This window comes from Athene noctua, chromosome 2, assembly GCF_965140245.1.
Source record: "Athene noctua chromosome 2, bAthNoc1.hap1.1, whole genome shotgun sequence".
Classification (NCBI taxonomy): Eukaryota; Metazoa; Chordata; class Aves; order Strigiformes; family Strigidae; genus Athene; species Athene noctua.
The window spans coordinates 68,000,857-68,011,245 of record NC_134038.1 but is presented as its reverse complement, the minus strand read 5'-3'; the positions used below and the strand labels follow the sequence as shown (position 1 = coordinate 68,011,245).

The window sequence follows — 10,389 nt, the reverse complement described above, 5'->3', positions numbered from 1 at the left end:
GATACTTCTTGAATACAGGTTACAGACGGAAGTGAGCAAGTGAGTTTAGCCCACTCCGAAACCAAAGGAAAACACTTTTTTTTTGCTTCTGAAATGCCTTTTGCCGCCTTCTTGCTAGATCCATCATAGATAGTCTGCTTCAGCTGTAAAGCTGGGCAGGAGATACACACGATAGCTGTTCTCGGAGAGCAGCCAGCGTGCCAGGTACGGAGCACAAATCACTGGCGGGTGGGAGGCAGTTTCCCCCCCTTCCCGGGGAGGCTGCTAAGAAAAGCCGATGGAGCTGAGCTCAAGACAGCTCATCGGGCCTCCCAGACGCTATAAGTACGCGAGTCGTGATTTCAACACTGCTCGAGGGGAGCGCGGCTGCCCGGCTGCCTCCCCCCCGCCTTCCCCGGCAGCGACCCCCCTTCTCGGGTTCGCGCCAGCCGGTGCCGCTCCAGCCCGAGGCCCGTTACCGGCCCGGGCTCCTGTTCCCTTGGGGCCAGCCGAGCGCCTCCGCCACCGCCTAAGCCTGCCTTCCCCGCCGGGGCAGGGACCCTCCGCCCGCCTCGGCGGGAGCGGCTGGCGGCGGGGACCGCTCCCGCTTTTCCTCCTCCGCCGGCTCTGGGATGGTCGGGGGGGTACGACGACGATTTGGGGGGGACGGGCGGAATAGGGGCTGCGCGCGCCCAACGAGGCGCGGAAAAAGCGGGCGCGGCGAGAGGCGCCGCCGCGGGGCGTGGGGCGGGGACAGGGGCGCTGCCCCTTTAAATCCCGTCCCGAGGGGCGTGGAAGGGGCCGCGAGGGGGGCTGAGCGCGCGCGCGCGGCATCGCCCGGCGCCCCGGCGGTGCCCCGGCGGGCGGGGGAGGGGCGCGGCGGGGGGCGGGGAGGGGGCGGGAGCGCAGCGGAGTTGGCCGGGAGGGAGCGGGGTTGGCGGCGGCGGTCGGGGTCCCGGCCGGCTCCCCGCCATGGCCACGTCCCCGTGCAGCAGCAGCGGCGTCTCCTCGTCGTCCTCGTCGGGGCTGGGCGCGGACGCGGGGCTGGAGATCCGCACGCGCTCGGTGGAGCAGACGCTGGTGCCGCTGGTGTCGCAGGTAGAAATACCAACGCGCCAGCCCGATCCCCCCAGCCCCGGGGCTTCCCCCTTCCCGCCTGGGACGGAGCGCGGCCGCCAAAGTTTGCGCGCTCGGGTCGCGGCGCTCCGTGGCCCCGCTCCCTCCGGCCGCTCGGCCGGGGGCGGCTTCTCCCCGCCGCGACCCCTCCCTCCCTTCCTCCCTCCCTCCTCCGTCGCGTCCCGGGCGCGGGGTCCCGCCAGCCGGCGCGGGGGCTTGTGTATGTGTGTGTGGGGGGCGTTGGTGGTGATGGTGAGGATGGCGGGGGGGGGGGGGGGGTGTGTGTGTGATGCTGCTCTCACGTCCCTCCCCGAAAAAGGCTCCGAAGTGCCCCGCAAGGTCGCGGTGCCGTTGCGTAACGCCCGCGGCGGGAAGGCTCTGCGGTGCCGGGCTGGCGGGGCGAGGGGCTGGGGGGCGCCGGGCGGGAACCGCTCCCGGCCCGGCTCCCCTGGCTCCGCCGGGCTCTCCCTCTCCCTCGCCTGACGGTTTTCCGCATGGGAGCGTTCTCCTTTTCTCACAGCTCGGTGCTGGTCGACTTCCAGGGGATTTGGCGAAGCTTTGTGTTTTCGCGGTCTGGCCTGAGCGTTGCATTGATTGGAGCTCTTTCGCACCCCAGGGTAGCAGCCGAATTTTAAGAAATTAAATGTTACGCAGACTGTGTCTGGGTGACCTCTTAACGTGTCCCGCACAGTGCTAAATGAGCTTACGAAAAATAAAAATCAGGCTTTCAAGTGATCTCCTAAGTAACTATATGCCAACCACTTCGGTGCTGGTGGGGGTTTTTCTTTAGGTCTCTAGTTACAAAATTGGCGTTTGAGATACCCAATACATTTTTTCTTTCTTGAAAAATAATGTATGAAAACAGCACAGCGCTTGCTGTGTAACATTTTTGCACTTTGAGCGCTGATTATTAAAGTTAACAAGCCAAAACCTATCTGTACAAAATCTCTAAACAATGTGTAACAGCTACACAAAAGCAACTAGTCCTGGTGAGGTCAAGTTATGTTTATACCGTCATAGCCCATCTGGAAACAAACTGTTGAGAGCCGTGTTTTGCATTTGTACAGCTGGGCTGCAGGAAGGGTTTGTGATGGGTAATTGTATTTCTGTACTTATCATGGTAATTTGTCTGTCTCCGTTTGAAGAAATCACAGTCAGTTCGAAGCAGCCCATCGAAGGGATTAAACCACTTGTTCCAAAGCAAAGTAAAATTAAAGTTCAATGAATTTTCTACTCCTGAAGCAGTGGAGAGAGAGTTAAAATATGGAGACCACTTTTAGGAAGCTTGAGAGCAAACAGAAGCCCTGCCGTTGCAAAGGCTAAATTTAATTGCGTATGTTAAATTCTTACTTTTAACAGTTTTCTGTGAAGATGTGCACGTTCCTCTGGAATACCCTTTTAAGAACAGAGGTCATATTTCTCTGGGGATTCACTGCACGTGTAATACGTCATGTATGATTTTGCATTGCCCACAACACCTATGACTGCCTCTTCCAGAAGCGCTAAGCGTCTTTCACATCCCCTGTATACAGTGTAAGGTGTCAGAGCATTTGTGAACTCTCAGAGCTTACTGTTTCCCTGGTAAAGCGCTCCAGACTTCAGGCGAGCTTGTTCACTTGAAGCGTGAGCGCTGAGCTCGGTTCAGATTCAGGCTGAAGTTGCTGATGGTATCAGCTGCTTGCCTGAGAAAATGCCCCACTTACTCTGCTGGTTTATCAGTTCTGTCTGTACTGTTAAATCTAGATTGTTCAGCAGAGGTCTCACTGGCTGGCTTTGTTTGGGTGTTTTTGCAGAAGGGGTTTTTACAGAGTACTTAATCTCAGAATTTGTTTTTATATTCTGCGTAAGCAGTGTATTAGTAGTATTGCTCACGACTTTGTTTTTCCGTTTCTAGCAAATACACTTGCAAAGGGATTGGTTCCTGCTGTGAAGTTAACTTCACAGTTTACCCTTTTGTTAAAAACTGAGAAAGCTATGTGATACCTGCCTATACTGAAAAAAAAAAAAAATGTTGCTACTGCTTTTCACTACTTATTTTAAGCAGAGAGGAGACAAAAGGCACCCTGTCTGACAAACTCACTTTCAACCTCATGTGGAGCTAAATCTATTTTAAGGAAAAAAAAAAGCATTGATTCTTTTTTAAATTCATGTACCGTATAGTACATTGTCCTAATTGATGTGTAATACTGTAAATTTGGTTTTGACGGCTTGCTCTTTCTCAGCAAACATGAGGGTTATTTTTGTTTGATTTTTTTTTTTTTTTTAATTGCACTTTGCAGCTTGATTTTTCTTATAGACCATATAGTGTCAAGAGTATATTTGCTGCTGGCAGTGGTATAAGATTCCTGTTTACCTGTCAGGAGAAATTACCCTTAGAATCATTACTGGAGATGTTTATTAATAAATTTGTTTTTAAAACTTACTGTTTACAGAGTTAAACTAGGTCTTCATTTTCTCTAGATCTTTTCAGACCCTGATGTGGCCCTTTTCTGATAGTGCCACAAATGAAAGACGGCAGATTTAAGCCACAGTATTAAGCATATTTGCTAACACTTCTTTTTCATTATCGACATATCTGTACTGTGAGGAGAATCATTCTACAGTATTGTGCAAAGCATGTGGCATGCAGTTCAGAAAATAGGGCTTTTAGTTCAAATCTCACCATTTTCTTTAGCACAGGTAGAATTCTGTTCTCCTGTATAGATGTCTTTAGTTCAGTGTTCCACACGTAAATAGTACAGCATTCTTTAAAATCTAGACATCTGCTCCACTGCTGCTACCCATTTCCAGTCTAATTATGTTGGGTTTTATTTTTTTATGGAAAGGTTTTGGCAACACAAGTCAGGAAGGGTGTTTAAAGTGGTCGATGCTGACTCATTTAATAACAAGTCATTTAAAGAGTTGAGGAAAGGCAAAGACAGGGAAAAAGCACTTTCCAGGATGTGGCTCCACCAGTGACTTCCTCAGCTGCCATTATATACCTGTTTGCTAGTCTAGCAGCAGTTGGGTATCTTGACAGCAATAGGAGTCCGTCTGTCTGTATCTGTTCTAAGGAAGCACTCTGAGAAACTTCAGCGTAGGTTTTTGTCAACCTTCACAGTTAGGCACATGGGAAAAGTTCACTAAGAGGGAACTCTGAGCTCTCTCTGCGTATGTTCCTGAAAGAACAAAGTCAGTTTTCATAGTTGAAGGGGACTGTTGTGTTTAGGGTAAGAGATAAATTTGGTAAGAGAATAAATCCCCTTGCGTTCTAGCCAGTCCTCAGAGATCAGAGGGACTAGGGGCAGCTGGACTTATCCCTTAATAGGTATGCCAGTTGAGACTGTGACTGTAAGTCTGACCCAACCCAAACAGCCCATATACTGTAAGTCTGGTTGCATTCAAGAGAAGCCATCAGATTGACGAATAGTATGGTTTATTTTTCATGCAACATTTACAGATTCTTTAGGACTGCCTATGATAAATGCACAAACTTCAGGTTGGCTATATAGCACTATACAAAAAAAAAAAAAAGAGAATTGCAATCATACATACGCAGTTCCCGGGTATACACTCAGCGTAGCTGAGGAAGTCTTACCAGAAGGCATCCCTTCTGGGGGGCAGGTGTGTGTGGTGTGTGTGTCAAGAGCACAAACCCGCCAATCTGTCCCTCCATTTTGGTGTCAGGTTATCGTCCCTCCAAGTTAGGTACAAACTTGGGGTACTATTTATTGTAGTAGGTATGGTGAGTGGGTGGGACTGTAGTCCAATCATTATTCTATCATTAATACATAATTAGTTTTATGGTGCCAAGGGGTACAGCTGTTTTTTGGGGGAAAAAAGAGGGAGGACGGGAAGCAAGGTCGACTTGGTATGATAGGTGCAGCAGGATTGTGTAGGAAGGAAGGGAGGATGAGGCACAGAGTTGGCAGGTTGTTACAAAAAAATCATTATTTCAAGGGAATCAAGCAGAACAGCAGATAAGTCTGTCCTTGAAGGGAAAGAATGGGACCGCGCGGCCTGCATCCCGTCTCGCATTCTTCCTCGGTGCCACATCAAAACACAAATCACTGGACCGCTGTCTGGTGCTGTGTTTATTCTGAGCACTCAGTGTCAAAGAAAACGTATGCTTTGCAGACCTGCCACTGTTTTGCTCTTTTGCCTTCCCCATGCTTCCGACACCTAATTTCCAGTACCTAACAGGGACCTATCCTCCAACATCCTGAGTGTAGACATGGGCTATTACAGCTAGCTGCTCAACCTTCAGAAAGTCCATTTTGTTGTCGACACTTTGGAGAATGATTGTGTGCCCAAATGTTACATGTTTTTCCAGCTTCCTTGATATAGGAGATCTTGTCAGAGCTTTTGGAATTAGCTTGGCCTATAAAATAAGAGTTTAAAAACTACAAAAAGCCCACGATACCAGTGTTTCTGAATTTTGTTACTGTCAGATTCTGCAGAAGTTAGCAGTGATATGTGCCTTGAGGTAGATAAAACAAGCCTGTTCTTTAGTATGGTATTGTTTCCTTGCTTTCTCTGAAGCTAGCTAAAATAATTCCCATTTCAGTAAACGTTATATAGTTATATAACATTACACAATGTTCTGCCAGTATTCTGCAGTTATATATTAGAGTCCAAAGAAGAACCAACAGCTGATGTTTTCCCATTTATGTGAAAAGATCACTGATGCAGTTTTCAGACTGAAGGTTAAGACTTTAGAATAGCCCTATTGGATGAAGCTAGAGGTTTGTATATAATCAGTGACCTTTGCTCTATTTTTTTTTTTTTTTTTTGGTCAATTACCAGTGGCATCCCTCAGGGACTGATACAGGGGCTAGTATTGTATAACAAGCTCGATAGGAGTGAACAGTATGCTGCTGCAGCAGCAAAGTCAACAGGATGCTGGGATACATCAACAAGGACATCACCAGCAGAGGTAAAGAAGTCATTATCCTGCTCTGCTTGGCACTTGTCAGGCCACACCTGGAATACTGTGTTCAGTTTTGGTCCCAACCATACAATAAGGATGTGGACAGGCTGGAGATGGTCCAGAGAAGGGCCATAAAGATGATCAAGGGACTGGGAAGCCTGCCATCTGAGGAAAGTCTGAGAAAATTGGGTTTGTTCAACCTTCAGAAGAGAAGGCCTAGGGGAGACCTTATCACCATGTTCCTGTATTTAAAGAGTGGCTACAAAGAAGATGGAGACTCCCTTTTTACAAGGAGTCACATGGAGAAGATGAGGGGTAATACTCCTGGGGAGATTCCAACTGGACACGAAAACTTTTCACAGTGAGAATAATTGATGGCTGGAATAATCTCCCCACAGAAGTGGTGGATTTCACAACCTTGGATAAGATTCAGCTATATGGGGTGCTTGTCTAGTCTGAAGTTTTGCCAAGGAGGGTTGGACCAGGTGATCCTTGAGGTATTCTGTGATTCTTTGGTCATAGAGTCATAGAATGGTTTGGGTTGGAAGTGACCTTCAAGATCATCTTGTTTCAACCCCACTGGCATAGGCAGGGATATCTTCCACTAGACCAGGTTGCTCAAAGCCCCATCCAACCTGGCCTTGAACACTTCCAGGGAGGGGGGAGCCACAACCTCTCTGGGCAACCTGATCGTGCCTCATCACCCTCACAGTAAAGAATTTCTTCCTCATGTCTAATCTGAATCTACCTGCTTTCAGTTTAAAACTGTTACCCCTCATCCTATCCCTACACGCTCTGATAAAGAGTCCTTCTGATCTTTCCTGTAGGCCCCCTTTAAGTACTGGAAGGCCACAATAAGGTCTCCCTGGAGTCTTTTCTTTTTCAGGCTGAACAACCCCAACTCTCTCAAGTCTGTCCTCATAAGGGAGGTTCTCCAGTCCCCTGATCATCTTTGTGGCCTCCTCTGGACCACTTGAGCAGGTCCATGTCCTTCTTATGTTGGGGGCCCCAAAGCTGGACACAGCACTGAAGGTGGGGTCTCACAATAGTGGAGTAGAGGGCGAGAATCGCCTGCCTCGACCTGCTGACCACACTTTTCTTGATGCAGCCCAGGATACGGTTGACTTTCTGGGCTGGGTGCACACATTGCTGTCTCACAGTCAGTTTTCCATCCACTAATACCCCCAAGTCCTTCTCTGCAGGGATGCTTTCCACCCAGCCTCTATTTGTGCTTGGTATTGCCCCAACCCATGTGCAGGACCTTGCACTTGTCCTTGTTGAACTTCATAAGGATTGGACAGGCCCACCTCTCAAGCCTGTCAAGGTTCCTCTGAATGACATTCCTTCCCTCCAGCATGTCAACCTCACCACACAGCTTAGTGTCATTGGCAAACTTGTTGAGGGTGCCCTCAATTCCACTGTCTTTGTCACCAACAAAGTTGTTAAACAGCTCCGGTCCCAACACTGACCCCTGAGAAACGCCACTTGTCACTGCTTTGTACTCGGGCATCAAGTCGTTGACGGCAACACTTTGAGTGCAACTGTCCAGCCAATTCCTTATCTACCAGTTGGCCCATTTGTCAAATCCATGTGTCTCCAATTTAGAGACAAGGATCTCATGTGAGACAGTGTCCACAGTTGCTCTTCCCGTATCCACTAATGCTTAGTGAAGTCATGTTGGGTGTCACCACTCACCTCCTTGTTTTCCATATACCCTAGCTTATTTTCCAGGAGGATCCACTCCATGATCTTGCTGGGCACAGAGGTGAGACTGGCTGGCCTGTAGTTCCCTGGGTCTTCTTTTTTCCCTTTTTAAAATTGGGGACTATGTTTCCCCTTTTTCAGTCAGTGGGAACCTTACTGGACTGCTGCTACTTCTCAAATTCTTCTTTATTAATGATCCAAATGTTGGGATGATAGGCCAGCACGTTCAACAGGCATGTGAACTCCCCTACAACAAGTTGGGAAGTCTCTGATATGCTGGAGAACAGGGCTACTAGACAGAGGGACAGGCTGGAAAGATGATCTGACAGAAAGTCTGTGAAGTCCAACAAAGGCAATAATAGTCCTGCATCTGGGCTAGAGTAACACCACACCACAGTACAGGCTGGGCTCAGCTGCCTAGAGAAGACCTTTGCAAGGAAAGACATGGGGGTCCTGGTGGACAAAGAGTTGAACAGGAGTCAGCAATGATGGCCAGCTGCATGCTGGATTTTTAGTAGAGGTGTAACCAGCAGGCTGCAGGAATGAGACTTCCCTTCTGTTTGGCACTTGTGAGACAGGCTCTGGAGTACCATGTTCAGTTCTGGGCTCCTCGGGACCAGGGAAAGCATTGCACATAGTGGAGCATGTGACATAAGGAGAGAGGTTGAAGGAAGCGGGTTTGTTCCACCTCAAGAAGCGAGATGTAATGGTCAGCTAGGACCAAGCTTTCATGTAGAAAACTAGGGTGATACTTTACCATCTGTATCACTTTAATCTGCAGTGAATTTTTGTCTGACATTTTCTTCCCTGGTCAGCACTGCAAGGTGTTTCTACAGTTCTCTAGTCAGATCTTATCTTTACTGTCCTGAATAACTTAGGATCACCAACAATTTTTCATCATTTTATTACGTGCCTATCTCTCCTCCCTCTTTATGATTATGTAGAATAATCCATGTCCCAGTGCAGGTTTCTGTGAAACTCCATTGGTCATCTCCTATTAAAGTAAGCAATCATTTACTTCCTGTCTTGCTTCATCTTCTCATCATTCTGTCTCTTAATGAGTTAAATATTCATACAAAGAGCCTTCTTTCATTTTTTTTTCAGAGACCTGCTTGACGTCCTTTGAAACCTTGGATATGGACTTTGTTTCCTTGTTTTCTTTCAGCAGAGAGCCTCCTTATCCATGTAATCAGTGATCTCTACAGAGAAATCTGATTTTGTGAGGCAGAAATTAGTTTAACAAACACCATGTTGAGTCTTTGCTGGTACGTCATATTAATTTGGGTGTTCACTGTTTCTGTTCTTCCTAACTTTTTGTATTGGTTTGCCATGTACAAGTGTCAGGCAACCTCCATACCTCAATTGAGTTTTAAGCAGGAGATTGCATGGGAAAGTTGATACAATCCATTGCATCTTTGAGTCCTTTGAAATCTTAGTGAACCGCATCTAATGTTGGAAGTTTTTCCCGTTCATTTTATCTACTATTTTCATAGCCTCTTCTTCAGTGATTTTGATTCCACACAGATTCTCTGAGTGCATCACATAAATTCTGGAGTAGGGATCACTTCACTTTCTTTTGTAGTTGAACACAAATACAAGTTCTGCTCTGTTCTTATTTTCTGTCAAAGGTATGGGGCAAAGCTGTGTTAAGGAAATAATTGAATATATCAGGGTTATAACTCCTGAAGAAATGGACTGTAATAGCTGGTAAGTTACTGTATGTTTAGTGGAACTGATGTTATTCTCCATGAAACTGAACAAGCATGTTCTATCAAAGAGAGAGATTTAAGGTAAGTGTAAAGCTGTAGACATGGGGTTTAGTATGCTACTGTTCTGTGACGCTGGTCTTTGAATTTTGTGTGTAGGTTAGCAGTGTCTTTGGGGAAGCTGTTTTGTGATCTCATTGGCTTGAAAGTCCTCAGGTGACTGGAAACTACTGGGTTGCTATTATTGTACCTAGTAGCAGCGGAACTCCAAATAGCAACTCACATTCAGTTCTCCAGTATACCTGTGGACGTGAACCTTAGTATGTCTCCTTCCTGAAGGATATTTCCTCTGGGTGTAGCAAAGGAGCTTCATAAGGCTTATTTTTGTGGGATGTACACGTGTGTGGCACCAGTCTCCTTCAGAGACTGAATAGAAGTGTTTCATATACTCTCTGAACACTATTCATGCAGTTAAGGAATATATCTAGTCTCATTCCCTTCCTGAACTTCAGCGTTCAGTCCAAGCTCTCGTCCATTTAAACTTACTTGCATTTCCCATGCAATAGGTGCACTGAGAGATTTGTTCCACCAAGTCCCTTGGCTGCCTTGTTACACTAGGCATTTTTTGGTACCTCTAGGTCTTTCCCTTTCCCACTTCTAAGGTGCTAAAAGGTTCTTACATAGTTGGCTGCTCTTGCTCCAGTATGGTGCCAGGACTTGCACTTTGCCCCTTATGGCTCTTTTTGGAGGATGGGAAAATTCTTTTTTTAGAAAAAGTAGGGTAATCCATATTTGTGTTAAACTCATTGCATTCTTCAGTGCATCTGAGGAAAAAAAAAAAAAATCCGAGCACACTTCTTTTAAAATGCTTATTGCGTACTAATTTTTATCCTTCAGTACTTTAAACATTCTGGTAACTTGCAAGCTTTGAGAAGCTTTCTCCCCTTTTCCAGGATTTTCTTCTTTGTTAATTAT

General features: G+C 46.9%; 1 protein-coding gene across 2 annotated transcripts in view; it reads left to right on the top strand.

Annotated features, from left to right (window-relative positions):
* The first annotated feature begins 903 nt into the window (after positions 1–903).
* CTNNAL1 (catenin alpha like 1) overlaps positions 904–10,389 on the top strand; it is a 60,596-nt gene continuing 51,110 nt past the window's right edge. For both annotated transcript variants that reach the window (XM_074899375.1, XM_074899374.1), the window contains exon 1: positions 904–1,077. In XM_074899375.1, the coding sequence (XP_074755476.1) occupies positions 952–1,077 (126 nt within the window). In that variant the 5' untranslated portion in view covers positions 904–951. The remainder of the gene's footprint in view (positions 1,078–10,389) is intronic.